The sequence below is a fragment of the Mandrillus leucophaeus genome, unplaced genomic scaffold (genome assembly GCF_000951045.1).
Source record: "Mandrillus leucophaeus isolate KB7577 unplaced genomic scaffold, Mleu.le_1.0 Scaffold264, whole genome shotgun sequence".
NCBI classification, from domain to species: Eukaryota; Metazoa; Chordata; class Mammalia; order Primates; family Cercopithecidae; genus Mandrillus; species Mandrillus leucophaeus.
Genome location: NW_012102743.1, coordinates 1,447,321 through 1,466,858, shown reverse-complemented (window position 1 = coordinate 1,466,858; position 19,538 = coordinate 1,447,321). Strand labels below are relative to the sequence as shown.

The 19,538-nt window shown below is 40.6% G+C and overlaps 1 protein-coding gene across 1 annotated transcript in view; it reads left to right on the top strand.

The window, feature by feature from the left end:
- Positions 1 to 12,866: 12,866 nt before the first annotated feature.
- The window catches only part of LTBP1 (latent transforming growth factor beta binding protein 1), a 398,449-nt gene continuing 391,777 nt past the window's right edge, over positions 12,867 to 19,538 (top strand). Inside the window, exon 1 of the mRNA XM_011984230.1 lies at positions 12,867 to 12,947. Within this exon, the coding sequence (XP_011839620.1) occupies positions 12,889 to 12,947 (59 nt within the window). The 5' untranslated portion in view covers positions 12,867 to 12,888. The remainder of the gene's footprint in view (positions 12,948 to 19,538) is intronic.

Below are 19,538 nucleotides of genomic sequence, written 5' to 3'. Positions count from 1 at the left end.
CATATGAACCAATCATAATATGTTAAGAATAAGTTTCAAAGTAAAAATGATGTAAGTTCCAACATAGTACATTTATCATAAAGCCTAGTGAATAGTACTCTGTCTCACATATTGTTTAGATTGTAGAAATTACAGCCCTTAACAATTTAAGTGTGTTTAAACTAGCCCTTAAGTGAATTAACATTCTTTTTAAAAAAATTATTGATTTTTGCCAAACAATAAAAGTAATAACAGACTGTTTTAGAAAATCTGGAAAGTATAATATGGTATAAACAAAAAATTAACACTGTGTGTAATTTCACTGCTTATAGGTAGATGAGTCATGTTAGCATTTAAGTCTACTTGCCTTCCAGCCCTCATTCATGCATTTACTCCTTCCACAATTACTTATTGATTATCTTCTAGGTGCGAGGGCAAAAGCTGCAACCAAAATAGTCTTTCTCCCTGTGGAGCTTATACTTTATTGGAAGAAGCGGACAATGACCAGATAAATATGCAATGTGGTGTCAGGTAGGGAAAAGTGCTTTGAAGAAAAACAAGGCAGAGTAGGAGAATACAGGCACAGAGGCTGCTGTTTTGGGAAGGGCAGCCCCAGAGAAGGCTGAGTGATTTGAGGAAGGGAGCCTGTGACTGTCTAGGGAAGGACATGACTGGGGAAGACACAGCCAGTGCAAGGCCCTGTGATGGAAGCAGGCTTGGTGTGTCTGGGGACCAGCAAGCAAGCTGGGGTGACGGGAGTGTGGTACTCAAGGGAGTGCTAGGAAATGACATGGGAGAGATGGCAGAGGTTTGCAGGCTGTAAAAATAAGGGCTTTACATTTCATTGAGTGAGGTGGAAGCCTTTGGAGGGTTTGAGGCAGAGGAGTGATGTCATCTGGGTTTGGTTCTAACAGATTCCTTCTGGTTGCTCTGGTGAGAATAGACTGCAGGGACAAGGTGACTGGGAGAAGGGTTTGCAGGGAGGTGGTAAGAAAGATGGTCAGATATAGGATGTCTTTAAATTAGAGCTAACAGGCTTTGGAGCTGGATTGGATGTGTGTTATGAGAAAAAGAGAAGAGTCACATTTAGTGATTACTTGGTGTTGTGGGCTGAAATACTGCCCTTCCCTGATTCACATGAAGTCCTAACCCCCAGTACCTCAGAATGTGAGCTTCTTTGGACATAGGGTCTTGCAGATGTGATTATTTAAGATGAGGCCATACTAGAGAGTGTGTATGTGTGACATAATCCAGTGGAGTGTTGTCTTTATGAAAAGGGGATATTTCAGCATAAGCATATATAGAGGGAAGATGTGAAGATATAGGAATAAGGACATCTGTTAAGCCAAAGAATGTTTGAGGCTACCAGAATCTAGGAGAGAGGGATGAATAGATTATCTTTCAGTTCTCAGAAGGAACCGGTGTTACTGACATCCTGATTTCAGACTTCCAGCCTCCGGAACTGAGAGGTAGTAAATTTCTGTTGGTTAAGTCACTCATTTTGTGATACTTCATTGTGGCAGTCCTAGCAAACTAATACACTTGGTGAGCAACCTTGTGAATGGCAGTCCCTTTTAAGGTAGTGAATGCCAGGAAGGAGCAGGTCTTAGAGTTTGGGATGGATGGAGGGGACACAAGACATGCTAATTTTGAGAAGCCTGTTAGATACCCACACGGAGGCATCGATGAGGCTGTTGGATGTGGACATCTGGAGTTCCGATAAGAGGACAAGGGCCAGACATCTAAATTTGGGCACTGAATGAGATCACCAGGAGAACTGTCCAAGGATCAAGGAGGCCCTGGGAAATTTGGACATTTGAAGGTTGGGGAGAGAAGGAGGAGACAGGAGACAGAGCAGAGGATGGCAGTGAAGTGGGAGAAGGCTGGCAGGCCGTGGTGGCTCAGCAGCCATGGGAGGAAATGGGGAGGAGGAGGAGGGACAAGACCTCTGTGGCCAGCACTGCTATTGGTCAGGAAGGGAGAGGACTAAGAACTCCCACTGGATTTAGCAGCCTGGAGGCCACTGATGACTTGGACAAGAACAGATTCAGTGGAAAAGCAGAAAAGTGGATGCACAAGGCTGATTGAAGGGAGTTCAAGAGGAAGTGGCATTACATCATAAGCATTATCCCATGTCATTCAAAATCTTTTCAGGCTGGCTAGGAAGAGCGTATGGGTGTGTGGGGGAGGTTGAAGAGAAATTAGTTAATGAACACATACAGTTAGATAGAAGAAATAAATTCTGAGTTTGATAGCAGAGTAGGGTGGCTAAAGTTAACAACAATGTATTGTATATTTCAAAATAGCTAGGAGAGAGGACTTGAAATGTTCCCAGTGCATAGAAATGATAAATACTCGGGGTGATGGATGCCCTAAATATGCTGACTTGATCATCACACATTCTCTGTAGGTAACAAGATATCACATGGACCCCATAAATATATACAAATATTATGTATCAATTTAAAAAACTTTGAATATCACATTCTAGGATTGTAATCCCTTCTTTTTTTTGAGATGGAGTCTTGCTCTGTCACCAGGCTGGAGTGCAGTGGCTTGATCTTGTTTCACTGCAACCGCCACCTCCTGGGTTCAAGCAATTCTTCTGCCTTCGCCTTCCGAGTAGCTGGGACTACAAGCGTACGCCACCACACCCAGCTGATTTTTGTATTTTTAGTAGAGACGGGGTTTCACCATGTTGGCCAGGATGGTCTTGATCTCTTGACCTCATGATCTGCCTGCCTCGAACTCCTGAAGTGCGGGGATTATAGGGGTGAGCCACCATGCCCAGCCTGATTCATTCTTCACTTGTTTTATAAGTGGGATGGTTCTTACTTTTACTACTATATTGGTTGTGATACTGCAGTGGACATATTTGCATATAAAATTCCCTAGATTAGGAATGACAAGACACAACAGGATGAGTATTTTTAGGGCTTAATCCTAAATTATGGCCAGTCATTTACAGAAAGTTTGTACCAGTGTACACTCCCATTGGCATGTAGGAGCAGGCTTTGTCTCACTGCACAGCTCCCCTCCATGTATTATTGAATTGACTAGAACATCCAGAAATGCATTAAGTTACAGAGGTGATGGTAGGGGTTATGGGCTGAATTTTGTTTCCCCAAAATTCTTATATAGAAGTCCTCATCCCCAGTATCTCAGACTGTGACTGTATTGGAATTAGAATCTTTAAAGAGGCAATTAAGTTAAAGTGAGGTCATTAGTGTGGGCCTTAATCCAGTATGACTGACTGATGATCTTAGAAGAAGAGGCAGTCTGGGCGCGGTGGCTCACGCCTGTAATCCCAACACTTTGGGAGGCCAAGACGGGCAGATCACGAGGTCAGGAGATCGAGATCATCCTGGCTAACATGGTGAAACCCCGTCTCTACTAAAAATACAAAATATTAGCCGGGCGTGGTGGTAGGTGCCTGTAGTCCCAGCTACTCGGGAGGCTGAGGGAGGAGAATGGCATGAACCCGGGAGGCGGAGCTTGCAGTAAACTGAGATCGCGCCACTGCACTCCAGCCTGGATGATAGAGTGAAACTCCATCTCAAAAAAAAAATAAAAAAAAAAAAAAAAAAAAAAAAAAAAAAAAAGACGAGGCAATTTGGACACAGAGACAGACACAGAGGGAAGACCAAATGAAGTCACAGGGAGAAGACGGCCATCTACAAGCCAAAGCGTGAGGCCAACTCTGCTGATGCGTTGACTTTTGACTTTTAGCTTCCAGAATTGTGAAAGAATAAATCTCTGTTATTTAAGTCCCGACTCTGTGGTACTTTGTTATGGCAGCCTAGCAAGCTAGTACAGTGGGCATTAGTGTTTTGTTCCTGATTTACAGGATGATGTCTCTGGTGGTTATACTAAATCATACTGGACCTGCATACTAGACACATATATTTAAGGACATATTATAATTTATCCTCCCAAACCTGATCTCTTATGAAATGTAAATTCTGAATCAGTGGGATCTCTTTCCGTTTTGCTGCTCTGTGGCAGATTTTAACACTAACATTTGGCCTGGTCCGTGTGTTATTTATTTCTCTCTGATTTCAGGTCTCCTGGTTAAATTCATGGTCTCAGGGAGGTCTTTCCTAACTCCCCGACCCCCACTGTGATCACCCCCCATCAGACACTCCTCTTCTCTTTCAGAAAGGCTGGTAATAGTTATAATTACTTTCCCTGTGGGGTCTCCCTGGCTGGGTTGTGAACACTAGGGGACGGATATAATGTAAAAACATCATCACTGTTTCCAGTTCTAGCCACAGGGCGTGTGACAGTGCCTGGTGCAAAATTGAGCGTAGAATTGTCACTCAGTATTTTGTTGAATGAGTAAGGCATGGGTCAGATTTTGCCACGTGCCCGAGGACACTGGGGTGGGGTAGGGGGGCTTCACACTCAAATCTCTGTGACCCAGAGCCTAGCCCCGTCTCGCACCTGCCTGCTTATCAGTAGATGAACTTGGGCAAGGATGTATGGAGTCACACTTTTTGATTTTCTGTCTTTGGCTTGGTAGTAGCTCCTCAAGGAAATAAAGCACTTCTAAGAATTCTTGGTATTCTTTATGGTCCCTTGAATATAATAACTCACAAATACTTGCCGGTTGTCCAATTAAGGCCCCCACTTTCCTCCTTTTACACCTTTATTATTATGACACGTAGCTGTATGGTGATTCTTTTTCTATACTCGTGTCTTTCCTATTGGACTCTGATCTCCTTGAGAGCAAGAAATTTGTCTCCATCTTTTATCTGCAGTTCTTGGCACAATGCAAGCATTTAAGAGGGGGCTCAATTGGATGGAAAAAGATAAGATGGATGGGATTAAAAAAATTTAAAGATTATTTAGAAATGTATTGTCTTCCTTCGAATGAACTTTAAAGATATCAGTTATAACAATATATGTGCATAATAGTTTACAGTCCCTAACATCCAAGATTTGTCAAAAATGTGTACTGGGATACATATATACTAGCATGAATGCACAAAGTAAAATTATACTATTAGAGAAGTTGCTTAAGGAATGAATGACAGTGAATTATGAAATAACATGTGTTTTAATTCACATTATCAACGCTTTAAAAGCTGGTAGTATCACTTTATAGTTCTAATTTTGAATTGCTGTTAATACTATATTCTACTCAACCTTTATGGTTCTATTACATTTTCTTCTTGGAACAAATAGCACTGCTGTGGACACCTGTATACATGTATGCCCAGTTATTTCCTTTTTTGATTATTAAAATAAACTTCTAAAAATGAGGCTACTGAAATATTTGAAACATTGTTCAACTGCTTTCTAAAAGGCTTGTACCATATTCCTTACCTCCTTTGCAGCACTTAGTACTAATATTTATATTTTCTAAAAAATTAGCCATGATGTATCTTCTCGTTTTAGTATTCATTTCTTTTGAGGACTTTGTTAATTTGGACATTACCCTACAAGTTTATTTGCTAATTGCATTTCCCTTTGTCTTCATTATGTATTTCTCTTCTTTTTTTCATTTTTTGATTTTGGTCTTCCTTTGTTAAAGGCAACTTTTATTAATTTTTTTATATAATAGCATTTTCAGAAAATATTTTTTTCTGGGTTGTTCCCTTTTGCTGTTTTAATTGCTGTTAAAGGCTTATATACTCTAAACTATAGATAGATATTTTAACATTTTCTTTTATTTTCATTGAATGCCTGTAATTAAAAAAAATCACAAGTGGCAGTAATAAGATCAGAAACAATCCAGGAAAACTGCTGGTGGTTTTGTATTACATGACTTGTGATTTAATTATGTTATATTCTGTGAGTGCTTTTACAGCTATTGACGGTACTGGGAAGTGTGTTTGGCCCCAGCTGACCACCTATTTTAAATTACATCACCTGATTAACAACCACTCCTGCTGAGCTTAGGTTTAGAAAACTTCAGGCTTCCAGAACACGGCTCTTGGGGAACTGGGAATTCTGGGGCTGTGTGCTTGGCGTAAAGGCATTAAACTCCCGAATGAAACATGAGATTCTGTACCCAGCCTTTGTGACTTGTAGTCCATTTAATTTTTGCTGTGCTCAACTATCTGGTTGGTGAAATTGTTACTTGTAAGATTAGAAAGGCAAATAGGGTAGGAAAATAGTGTGGAAAGAATGCTTCTATGACTTGACAGTCTGACTCAGAGGGAAGAGAGAGAACAATGAAAGCAAACACCCATCCCTCGCAGGTTTCAAATAGATTTTCATAAGAATGAAAGACCCGTAAAGATTTATTAAATATATTGGTGATTGATGGGCATGGTTCACATATTTAGGAAATTGCATTATGTGGAATTCTTCATTATTCCAGAAGACTGGATAGAAAAGGCATTGGGATGTTATGCTAATTTTTTTTTTCTCTTTAGGGATTTTGGAGGAGGCTGACCCAGAGACATTTACAATGAAACGACAGCATTTATTTGGGTTTGGTACAAGGAGCAAGCAGACAGAGTAGACTAAAATGTGTGACCTCATGCTATATTTCTTGTGATCTGATATCACTTAGTGTTATTGAATAACTTCAAAGGGCAGCTGGGAATTACTGTGAAGACACACACAGCAAAGCAATTTCTCACCTGCTGTCTCTGATCACAGAAGACACAGTTAGACTCACATTTCTCCCCAGGACACATGCGGTAGACATGCTGCAACTTGTTTAGAGAGAAAGGCAAGGGGCAGAGAGTCACACTGTTTGCACTGTGTGGGCTGAGACAAGTTTTAAATATAACTAAGGGTTACTTTTTTAGAATTAAAAGCAATAGAAGCTGAGCTTCGGGGCATGGGTTACTTCCTAAAAATACAATCACTGAACTTTTAAAGAACTCTAGGATCAGCTTGTCAAACTGGAGTAGATACAAATGTGAAAGACATCTGAGACTCTTTAGTACTTGGCGCACAGATTGAGAATTAACTCAATTTTGACTGTTTCAAATGATGAAAATATTTTCAGAAGACCAACCTGGTAGCCAGGATGGAGTAGGATTTTGTTGCTTAACCTGCTCACCTAGATCTTGATGTCAATGGGCTTTCTGCAAGCCCAGTATCTGAGTTCGTCGCTGTCTTGGGGGCAATTTTGGCCACTTTTTTTTTTTTTTTTTTTTTTTAAGAGATGGGGTCTTGCTGTGTTTCACCAGCTGGACTCAATCTCCTAAGTGCCTTCAATAACCTCCTAAGTGTTATGTCCCTTGTAATGTTCTCTTCTCTTTGACCTTGACCAGTTTGCTTCACTGTCGCTCCTCTTCAGAGTTCTTTTACAACACATTGGATCTGGCTTCTGAACCTGTTTCTATCTGTAACTATAACATAAGGTTAAATGTCGCTGCAGACTTTGTGTATTTGCAGAGTTTACTTGAATTTAATTTTGATGGAAAAACACCTGCTTTAAAGGATTGGCGACTGCTTGATTGAGTAAATCGCAAATCAAGTCTGGAAGTGTAGGTGTTATCATGTAATGAATTAAGAGACCATCGGCCGTCTTTCCTTTATAGACGTCCTTAAATCCCAGCATCATTTGGAAAGTAGTGGCTCTGTGTTTATATCAGTCAACCAAGTTTAGGCTCCTATCCCAGGCTACAGAAAGTTCTGTGTAAGCCACTTAACTGACCTCACAACTTATAACCTAGTTGGCAAATAGGAGAGAACTGTAAGAAGTTGACTAGTATGTGGAATGCAAATGATGACAGTGGAGAAGAGCCAGATGGTACAAAGGTCGTGGTAGGGGTGGGTGGGTCTATCAGTCACTTCTCACACTGCTGTAAAGAAATGCCTGAGACGGGGCAATTTATAAAGAAAAGAGGTTTAACTGGCTCATGGTTCTGCAGGCTGTACAGGAAGCATAGCAGCTTGTGCTTCTGAGGAGGCCTCAGGAAACTTCCAGTCATGGCAGGAGGCAAAGGGGGAGCAAGGCACATCACATGACCGGAGGCAGACAAAGAGAGAGGGTGGGGAGGTGCCACACACTTTTGAACAACCAGATCTCAGAATCACCCACTCACTCATTATTGCGAGAACAGCATGGATGGGATGGTGCTAACCCATTAATGAGAACTCTGCCCCATAGTCCAGTCACCTCCCACCAGGCCCCACCTCCAACTCGGGGGATTATAATCCAGCAGGAGCTTTGGTAGGACTCATACCAAACCCTATCAGTGGACATTTGGGAGAGACTTCATAGAGAAGGGTGGGAGAAGGGTGGGCTTGAAGCACTGGAGGTTTTCACTGTGCTCATTGGATTGAGGGGCATGTGCTCCTGCATAGGGCTCCCTCTGTGCGGAGACAGAGAGGTGAGAATCCCAGAGGGTGGTTGAGCTTCTGCAGGGGTAGACCAGTGAGAAGCGAGGGTGGAAAATGATTCAAAGAGTAGGATTTTAGAAGACTAGTCTGTCCGCAAGCCTGGATTAGGATTTTGTTCCTAACCTACTACTTTTCAGACTTGGCTGTACGTTTCAGTCACCTGGGGGGTTAAAAAAGTACTGAAGCCTGGAGCCCTCCCCATACTCCCAGAGGTTCTGATTTAATCTGTTTGGAATTAGGCCTGGGTTTTGGGTGTTTTAAAAGCTCCCCAGGTGATTCTAATGTGCAGCTGAGCCTGAGAACCACCACCGAACCCACTGATAAGATCTTGATGTAACCTCCACTGAGCCTCCACTCATCGAGCTGAACCACAGCACAGTGCTGGCCAGGAAAAAGCAGGATCAACTGATGGGGGAAAAAAAAAAATTAAAAAGTACTTCTGGCTGACTGGGGGCAGTGGCTCATGCCTGCAATCCTAGCACTTTGGGAGGCTGAAGCGGGCGGATCACCTGAGGTCAGGAGTTCGAGACCTGCCTGGCCAACATGGTGAAACCCTGTCTCTATTAAAAATACAAAAAATTAGCTAGGCATGCACGCCTGTAATCCCAGCTACTTGGGAGGCTGAGGCAGGAGAATCGCTTGAGCCTGAGAGGTGGAAGTTGCAGTAAGCCGAGATTATGCTATTGCACTCCAGCCTGGGTGACAGAGTAAGACTATGTCTCAAATAAATAAATAAATAAATAAATAAATAAATAAATAAAATAAAAATAAAAGGTACTCCTGTGACAATATTTATAATATTCCACATAGTCCAACACCTTAGTTATAATAACAGTTTTCATGTAAATGCTATGAATTTTTGCATTGGCCATGAAGTAGATGGGGGCAAATGTGTAGACTTTTGGAAACGTATGGATATGGAAAATGTGTCCAAAATTTGCAATAAAAATGGCAGGATAAAACAAACACTTTTATCATAGCCAAAAATTCAATAGCCTAAAAGCAATTATAGCATGAAAACACTAAACTTGCAAGTATAAAAATATAAGTCCTCAGAAACTTGCTGCTGGAAGGCCTCAGTTTCCAAATGCTGTACGTCAGTGATTCTCAAACCTGAGTGTGCATTGACGTCGCCTGGAGGGCAGTCACTGGTTGCTGGGCTCCAGTTTCAGGTTTAGCAGACTTGGAGAGCCCAAGGATATGTAGTTTCAAAGTTTTCCCAGGTGATACTGCTGACCTGGATACCATACTGTGAGAACCACTGGTGCTTGCTGCCATGTAAGAACCACTACTGCATGGGTTCAAATATTGTAGGAAAAAGGTCTTGATAAACATGATAGAAGGACATGAGTTTTGCTTTTTATGTCAGATGAGGGGCTTCTTTTGGGAGTTAGGGAATCTGTCCTCCTCCAGTACAAGTCAGCCACTCCTCATCTCCATGCTCTAGGGGGTACCTGTCTGAGTCTAGGTAGGGTAGGTAGAAGAGAAAATTGTCTTTTCGTTCTCCTAATTGTCCTTTTAAAATTTACTACAAAGGGTGGTATTATATATAGCCATAATATTATATAACATGTTCTTTATTTTTCTTCCAGTAGAAAATATTTGTAAGTTCAAAGCATTTTTTAAATCTTTTATGACTGTCTCCCCACCCCTCTTACCCGACAACATGAAAAATTTGAAGAGTTAAAAAAATTCCTAACCATCCATGTCTTCCTTAAAACAGGTTCTTGCGGCTCATTCTTGGTGGTATGTTGGAGGATGTCAGTCCTTGGCCTCCACCTACGTGCCAGCTTTTGCATCAAACAGCCTTCCTGGTAGAAAAGACATTTGCAGTGCACCTTGGGAGGGAGGAGAAGCGGAAATCATTCTCAGATGTTAGAAAGAAACATGTTTCTAATTGAAAGCATGACGAGAGGGCACACATGAAAGTGCCTGGGTGGTGAGCTCAGGCCGAGGCACAGCTTTGAAAGCCCTGCTCAGTCCTTGCTGTGGCCACTTCTGTTTTCGTGGGTGGATCCCATTCCCATTCCTGTGACATTCCAGAAATAACCATGGCTGAGCAGGGACCCAGGACAGCATCTCAGATATAGCAACAAAGTTTGCTCAGTTGGTCAGGAAAACTCTGATACATTAGAATCCCGAATTCTAGAAACGCAGAGCTTTTGAATTAGAATTCTAGAAGCACAGTGTGGGAACAGCCTTTATTCTCATATTGTGGGGACCATTTTAGAACAAATTGCTGCTGCCCTCCTCATAACCCCCAAACACACACAAGTGCAGAGGCCAAGGTTAAGTGACTTACTCCAAGGTCACCTAGGGAACTGGCTCCATTTTTTTTTTTTTTTTATTTAAAGAATCCTTCCCAACTTTTTGAAAATTTCTCAGCTTGGTATTCTGACACCCAAGGGCCATTTTAGAAAAATCATTATGTGCTGTAATGAATAGGCATCATATCGTAGAAAGATGGGAAAAGTATCTTCTCTCTTTTATAGAAAATCAATAGGTTTCAAGGCTTTTAGGTCTTGGTCTTTTGGATCTTCATAACTGAGTCTCCTGTTGTTCGTTTTGCTCGTCTATTTTGTAATTGTTTTGTGGACTGAAGCTTGTATTGAACTTTATGGGAGACTTGATAGTGTGTTCTGCCTCAGGACCAACAATTTATGTAAAAGGTGAGGTGACAGCAACAGGGCAGCATAATAAATGTATTTGAACAAATAAAGAAGGGACTGAAGGAATCATGGCCATAGGCCTATGACATTACATAATAAAACTTAAGTCAGTAGCATCTACACTTCTTTTTCTTTTTTTTTTTTTTGAGATAGAGTTTCCCTCTGTCATCCAGGCTGCAGTGCATGACACCATCTCGGATCACTGCAACCTCTGCCCGTCGGGTTCAAGCGATTCTCCTACCTCAGCCTTCCAAGAACTGGGATTACAAGCACCCGCCACCATACTTGGCTAATTTTTGTATTTTTAGTACAGATGAGGTTTCACCATTTTGACCAGGCTGGTCTCGAACTACTGACCTCAAGTGATCTGCCCAGCTCCACCTCCCAAAGTGCTAGGATTACAGGCGTGAGCCACTGTGGCCAGCCAGTAGCATCTAAACTTCTAAGGGACCTTGCCTATCATAAAACCTACTTACTCTACCAATGACCCACAGCCCTGATAACGGTGTTTTAAAATTTTTTGAGACTGGGTTACATTCTGTTGCTCAGGCTGGAGTGTAGTGCCGTGATCATGGTCGCTGCAGCCTCGACCTCCTGGGCTCGGGAGCCTCCTGAGTAGCTGGGATTACAGGTGCATGCCACCATGCCCAGCTAATTATTTGTATTTTATTTTATTTTTTGGTAGAGACAGAGTCTCACTGTGTTGCCCAGGCTAATCTCAAACTCCTGGGCTCAAGCGATCGTCCCACTATGACCTCCTAAAGTGATGGACTTACAGGCGTGAGCCACTGTGCCTGGCCTGATAACTTTAAAACTCTGCTTGGTCATGAGTGTGGTGATTCAGCGTACATACATCCTCGCAAATAGGAGATGAAGAAGTTGTTTCTTTTTGGTTGCCTTTCATTGTTAAATTAGGGATGGTGCATAGCACACTGGATTTTTATACAAACTAGCAGGTGTATTTTGGGTAACTCTCAACCTCTCTGCCCTTGGTTTTCTCGTTTTCTCATACGTCAAAGAGTTGATTGGACTAAATTTCTGACCCAGTCTCTCAAAGATCTGATAGCCTATACAACATGAGGTCTGTAGGAGAGCACTTTTTGGGGTTGGGGATTGGACTGGACTTTTGTTTTTTGCCAAGTCTTGGCAAAAAATTTAGGCTTAAAAATTTTAAAATTAAATTTTAAGTTAAATGTATATTTAAATTTAAGTCACAGAGCATAACTTTAAAATAATGGCAGAGCATTTTCTTATGATTTTTCCCGGATTTTCTGATGCATTTCTGGGAAGCAGATACAGTAAAGTGGTTAAGAATGATCGCTTTGGAGCTGGCTCACTTGGTTTCCAATTCCAGCTCTTCTACTTAGTAATAATTATGTGACGTTTAACAAATCACTTAATCTCTGTTTCTGTTTTTTCATCTGTAAAGTAGGCACAATAAAATATCTACAACAAACGTTGCTGGGGAATTAAATTTGTTTATGTATGTTTAGAACCGTGCCTGTCACATAGGAAGCCATTAATATTAGCTCTCCTCCCCCTCCTCCACCCAACCCCCCCCTTCCTCCTTATGAGTGCTCGTGTAGTTTTTTATTGGAGAACAAACAACCTGATGCTACTGTTAACCCTTTGGAAAAATTAGGAAGTCTACAGTGTTCTTCAAAGCTGTGCCTTCTGTTGTCTTTCTGCAGCTAGCTGTGTTCCACCATGTCAGAATGGAGGGATGTGTCTCCGGCCTCAACTCTGTGTGTGTAAACCAGGGACCAAAGGCAAAGCCTGTGAAACAATAGCTGCCCAGGATACCTCGTCACCAGTCTTTGGAGGGCAGAGTCCTGGGGCTGCCTCCTCCTGGGGCCCGCCTGAGCAAGCAGCAAAGCATACTTCGTCTAAGAAGGCAGACACTCTACCAAGAGTCAGCCCTGTGGCCCAGATGACCTTGACCCTCAAGCCGAAGCCTTCAGTGGGACTCCCCCAGCAGATACATTCTCAGTGAGTGTTTTGAAATTTTGTTTAGCTAAGGATCATCTTAATTACTCTCTTGGATGCATTGCTTTAAATCACTGTCCCTTTCCTGCACAATTTGCAGAAATCACTTGGATAGTAATGTCTTTCTTTCCTTTCTTAAGGCTTTACACATGAGGCTTACACATGGAGTCTCTTAAAAATATTTGATATGTGTGTTTAGCCTCTGCAGGAAAATTTACCGTAAGTACAACCCAAGGCAACCGTGAGGATTATAGGGATCAAGATTGGAAGGGAATGATAAAGATAGTTATTTGTGATAAAGTTGTTAGTTTAAAAATTCTGTTTTTGAGGGGAGAGCCGTTTTATAGAGTTTTGAAATAATTAAAAAACAAACAGCGTTATTTTTAAAGTTATCTGGAAAAGGTAAGAACTCAGCTTGCACAGAGAAACTACTCAAATGAAAGGGAGTCCTTGCAAAGAATTTCTCAACCTCAGTAGCAGGTTAAGTGTACCTTCTGTTAACACCATGTTTATCTCCCAGTTGCCGTGTGGGTCCATTTTTGGTGAATGAGCTTGTTTTCTATTTATGGGAACAAGGTTTTTTTTTTTTCCCCTTAGTGTCAGGAAGTAAGTGCTATTCTGAACAAAATGAGAACTCAGAGAAGAAAGATTACTCCGTTCTCTGAGTTGCATTGCAAGCAGCCACTCAGCTGCACCGGCTTCTTAAACAAATTGTCTCCTCTTAATGAGCTATTCTATATGGATAATAAGATGCAGAATGTACTGCAACTATCACTTGTCATTTGTCTAGGAATGTAAAATACAGGAAGTTCCCAACTTAAGAATGGGCTTGGCGTAGCAGTTCATTTTTAAGTCACTTGCTTGGAATTTAGAATGCTTCTTCCCTCTGTAGAGACAGCTTCCACATGGTGATTAGTATCCAGTCAGCCCACAGAAGTTATTCAGTCTGTTACTATAGATGAAATTATCCTTATTTCTACTTCCCCTTCGAATAGACCACCTACTGTTTCTGCTGAGTGTGGTCTTTTTCTTTTCTCCTCCGATTCCCTCCTCAATCCTCAATCCTCTTTTTTTTCTGTTTTTCTTCATTTTTCTGTAATTTCTCCTTGTCTCATGATACTTCAGTTCTATTGTGGTACCTAGATTTAGGGGCTAGTTTGAAATGCTACTTTGCTATTGGAAAACACATTCTGCTGCCCTCAACGAGAAGCAAAGGTAGGTATAGCTAATACTTACTAAGTGCTTACTATATGCCAGGTACTCTTCTAAAAGCTTGTTGTGTATTGTTCACTTACAATTCACAAGGACCCTATGTGGAAGGTAACATTAAACCCATTTTACAGATGAGAAGACTGAGGTACAGAGTGGTTAAGTAATTTGTTCAAGGTCCTACAGTTAGTAAATGAAAGTATTACAATTTAAATGGAGGCAGTCAGGTTTCAGCATCCATGCCCTGAAGGAAGGAGTTGGCAAAAATTTTCTGTAAAGGGGCAGATAATAAATATTTTTAGCTTTGTGGGACATACGGTTTCTGTTGCATCTACTCAGTTCTGCCATTGTAGCACAAAAGCAGCCATAGACAGTGTACGAGTTAATGAGTGTGACTGTGTTCTAATAAAACTTTATTTTATGGACATTGAAATTTGAATTTCATATAAATTTCACAGTTCATGAAGTATTATTCTTTTTTTGATTTTTTTTCTCAACCATTAAAACACATAAAAATTATCCTTATGGGCCATATGAAAGCAGGCTGTGGGCTGGATTTGGCCCATGAACTGTAGTTTGCTAACTTTTTCTCTAAAGGATAGTAGTGCTTTTTTTGTGTGTGCCAGAACATGAATATAACTATGTGTTCTTGAAACGATATAAAGCTTTGATTATATCATAGCTAGACATCTTCCTTCCAGCGTTGTTTTAGATCTTAAAAACAAAAAATAATTCTGTGTTGAACTATGCTGTGGCGATCAAGAGTCATATTACTGTGAACTGCAATTAGTTTTTTCTAGCATTATGGCTTACATAAACTGTAAAGTAATTTACAAGCAACATTATTCATCTAGAATATCACCATCCACTATTAGAATTTGACCCTCTATGATGTATATATATGGATTGTTAGTAAGAACCATATGTCGGTTGTCAGATAAAGGAACAGTCCATTTTTTTTCCTTCCTTTTGGTACCCGCAGTGTAATTTAGACAAGAATGTTGTGAGTCAAAGAGGAGGTTAAGGTTTCAGCTCTGACTCAGCTTTGGTAAAATAAAGTCATTAGGCAGTTTGCTTTGGAGATTTCATCTGCAGAATGAAGATGCGTTTTTATGATAGCATTGTTATAGGCATGTGTATATGGGTGTGCCTACTGGTGTGCTTTTAAGTAAAGAGAAGAGATGAGAAGAGATGGCCTTGGGTGCCATCAATCCTGATGTTAATAAACTGTATAGATTGCCCCATTATCTGGTCACTGCAGAGAAGATTAAGATGTACAAGACCCAGTCCTGCTCTTACGGAGATTTTGAAATGACAAATGAGCTATACAAAGGAAGGGACACAATTAGCCCTTTGAGTAATTTAAGTTATGACATAATCACAGTGAGTCATGTTTAATCAAATGGCCAAGAAATCACATATGATAGGTCCATTTTGGCTACTTTTGAGAAATGTTAGAATCCTTAAGTTTTCTTTAAGATTGCCTTTGTTAGGGTATTTCAGGTTTTGTGTTTAACCAGTAAAGGAGATTGATTAAGCCTCCTTAAAGTATTCAACTGTATACATAAAATATGTCTAAAATGCCAAAATGTTTAGTGTTACATTCCTTGTGTGGCATGTGAAGTGCTATCATCTCGATCACTTATTCAACAAGTTTTTATGGAGCATATTTTACATACAAGGGCACTGTTCTAGGAGCTAAGGATATATAACATTAGGCAACTAAATAAAGTGCCTGCTTTCTTGGAACTTACAGTTTAGAGAGGGAGAGGCAGTTGATAAATGACATAATTAAAATACACATTAGATACTCATAATTGCTGTGGAGAAAATAAAACTGCAGTGGTAGAGAGGGCATGCTGGGCTGGTGTGAGGTGGGGAAGAGTGAGGGGTGTGGCAGCTTTAAATAGGCTGCCAAGGAAGACCCTGCTGAGAGGCATTTCAGCAAAGACCTGTGGTAAGGGCATGAACCCTGCAGATACGTGGGGGTGAGGCAGAGGCTTTGAGGCAGGAATGTGCCTGAGGTGTTTGAGGAACAGCTAGTTTGGTAAAACTGTAGTGTTAAAAGCACATATTTTAGGCAGGTGGTTATAAGATGAATTGGTTTTACCTTTGGCTGAATTGGTTTGAGGCAACTTGATTTAGAACCAAATACAAATGAAGTTCCTTAGGAAACCAAAAGAAAGAGCAGTTGTTTCCAGATTTTGAAGTGTTAGTACGGTGGAGTCTAGGGATGGCTCCTTAAAGAAGGTGTCTGTGAGAAGATGGTTGAATTCGGATACATACAACTGGAGGAGAAGGATGTATTCAGGGCAGGCAATGATGTGAGGCTAGGTAGCCTGGGATATTAGTTTTCTTTGGCTATGTAACAAATCACCCCAAAACTTAGCAGCCTAAAATAACATGCATCTATTGACTGACAGTCTGTGTCAGGAATCCAGGAGTTGCAGCCAAGCAGTCAGCAGGGGTGGCAGTCATCTGAAGGCTCGATTGGGGCTGGGGAATCCACTGCCAAGATGGCTCACTTTCATGGTTGTTGGCAGGAGGCCTTAGCCCTGGCACTGGCTGTTGGCAGAAAGCTTCACTTCTTCTCTATGCAGACCTCTCTGTAGAGCAGCCTGAGTGTCCTCACAGTGTGGCCATAAGCTTCTCCCAGAGTGAGTGATCCTAGATTAGGGAGAGCGAGAAGAAGGCCACAGTGCCTTTATGGTCTTGGTCTTAAGGATGCCACATCTTCATGTTCACCTTATTCTACTCATTGGAAGTGAGTTGCTAAGTCTAGTCCTCACTCGGAGGGAGTAGAAGTATGCTGCACTGCTTAAATGGAGAAATACCAAGGAATTCGTGGACATATTTAAAAATGACCATATTTAGGATATGATTTAATTAGAACTTGATAAAGATGAAGATTAATGGTAATATAAGGTAATATAAAGCTCTGAAGGTTGCTTGAAAACCAAGCTACTGACTAAGATGTCAACAAAACAATTCCCAAAAGACACAAAATAGATAAAAAAGTAATAGAGGGAGGACTTATAGCTCAAAAAGCCTTAAGAAACACAATAACCAATCACAGCATTTGGATTATGTTTCTGTCCTGATTCAAACAAACTGCTAATAAAAGAAAAAGATAACAATGACGATTTATAGGACAAGCATGAACATGCTAACATTGATTGGAAATTTGATGATATAAAGGAACTGTTGATTTTGGGAGCTGTGATGATGGCATTATAGTTATGTTCAAAAGGAGGAGAATCGTGTTAAAGTATTTACAGATGAAATGATATGATGTATGAGATTTTATTCAGAATAATCCAGTGGGTTGATATATAGAGGTAATAAGATTAGTTTGAGGTGGTAATTATTGAAGCTTGCTGATGGGTACATAGGGGTTTCTTACACAATTCTTTTTATATTTGTGAAATTTTCTGTAATAAAGGGTAATAAAAAGATGAAGTTTCTTATGGTCCCGAGTGTGGTCCTGAGTCTTCAAAAACCTAATGCTATGATATCTCCAAGGATGGAAGAACTTCTGGGATATTCCTTGAAGTATGCCACCTCCTAATTGACAACAGTAACAATAAAACGTAAGCTCATTCCCTTTATTTGGAGTAAAGGGAAAAAAAAATCCCATTATAAAGCTATGCCAGTAGTTAAACACTTTGGGGAGAGAGTTCAAGCTTGTTGCAGTACTGATCGTTATTACTGCGACCTTGTCTGAGCTTATTAAAGGATCCAAGGAATTGATCAGTACTCAAACGGATGATTTCCTTATACGATCTCTCAGACTGTAGGAGGGGACGTTGCTCCATATTGAACCCCCACCTCAACCCCACCAACTCTCTCCCAGCTTTCTCCTGTGCTTTCCTGTACTTACCATTGTCATGACACTTACAACACAGTCTTTCATCTCTTTGTCCACAGAGGTACACAGAAAGGCCCCAATCAATGTTTGCTTAACATATGTATGTATTAAGCATTTTGCCTGGAGAAAATAAGTGTTAATAATGTCTAAATCCTTGTCTGTGGATTGTTTCACGAATGCTTTTATTGCAGGAGGTACCCTTCTCTCTTGGAATAATAGTATTCGCCTTTGAAAAGCCCTGAACATTTTGCAGAGTATTTGCATTCCTCATGGTATGTGGTCTGCCCAACAAGTCCATGAGGTAGGTGAAGGTTTTGATCCTGACTTTATGATGTGGAAAAAAAAAAGGCAGTGAATGAAAGTTGAACAAAAGGAACTCACTCCAAGGAGCTCAGCACTCAATTCATGACACCTTGGGGATGGGATGAGAACTAAAAATTTGAACCAATCACTGATTTTATCGTGTTATACACATTTATTTAAACTTAAAAAGATGGATGTTAAATTGAAATTATATACAGAAAAGTACAAAAATCAAAAGTGTACAGTCTAGTGATGATCCCAAAGTGACATCATGTTCACGTAAGTGCCATCGACATTAAATAGAACATTTCCAGCACCACAAAGCCTCTTGTTCTTAGATTCTGCCATCTTCCTCCTCACCAGAGGGAGCTACTCTCTTAACTTCTAATGCAGAGGTCAGTTCCACATGTGTTTGAACTGTATGCAAATAATATGGTGTGTTTTTTTCACTCAGTATTATGTCTGAGATTCATCTATGCAGTTGTGTGACTATAGCTTGCTCATTTATGTTATACCACCAGTGGTTACCGCATCATGTGAATATACCACGATTCATTATTTATTCTGCTCTTGATGGATGTTTGGATTTTTTTTTCAATTTTTGGCTCTTTTTAGCCCAGCTTGACTAAGGTATAATTGACAAATAAAATGGTATGTATTTACAGTATACATGATGTTTTAATATATATACAGAGTGTAAAATGATTACCACAATCAAGCTAATTAACATATCTCTCATCTCACATAGTTACCATTTTTGGTTTGTGGTAAGAACATTGAAGGTCTACTCTCTTAGCAAATTACCAGTATACAGTACAGTAGTATTATTTATTATAGTCACCATACTCTTTGTTAGATCTCCATAACTTACTCATCCTGCATAACTAATATTTTATACCCTTTGGCCATTTTTTGGCTCATAATACTGCTGTATAGGTATGTATATGTGAAAATTCTAGAAGAAGGCCGGGCACAGTGGCTCACACCTGTAATCCCAGAATTTTTGGAGGCCTAGGCAGGTGGATCATGAGGTCAAGAGATCAAGACCATCCTGGCCAACATGGTGAAACCCCTTCTCTACTAAAAAAAATACAAAAATTAGCTGGACGTAATGGCACGCGCATGTAGTCCCATCTACTTGAGAGGCTGAGGCAGGAGAATCGCTTGAACCTGGGAGGCGGAGGTTGCAGGGAACTGAGATTGCGCCACTGCAC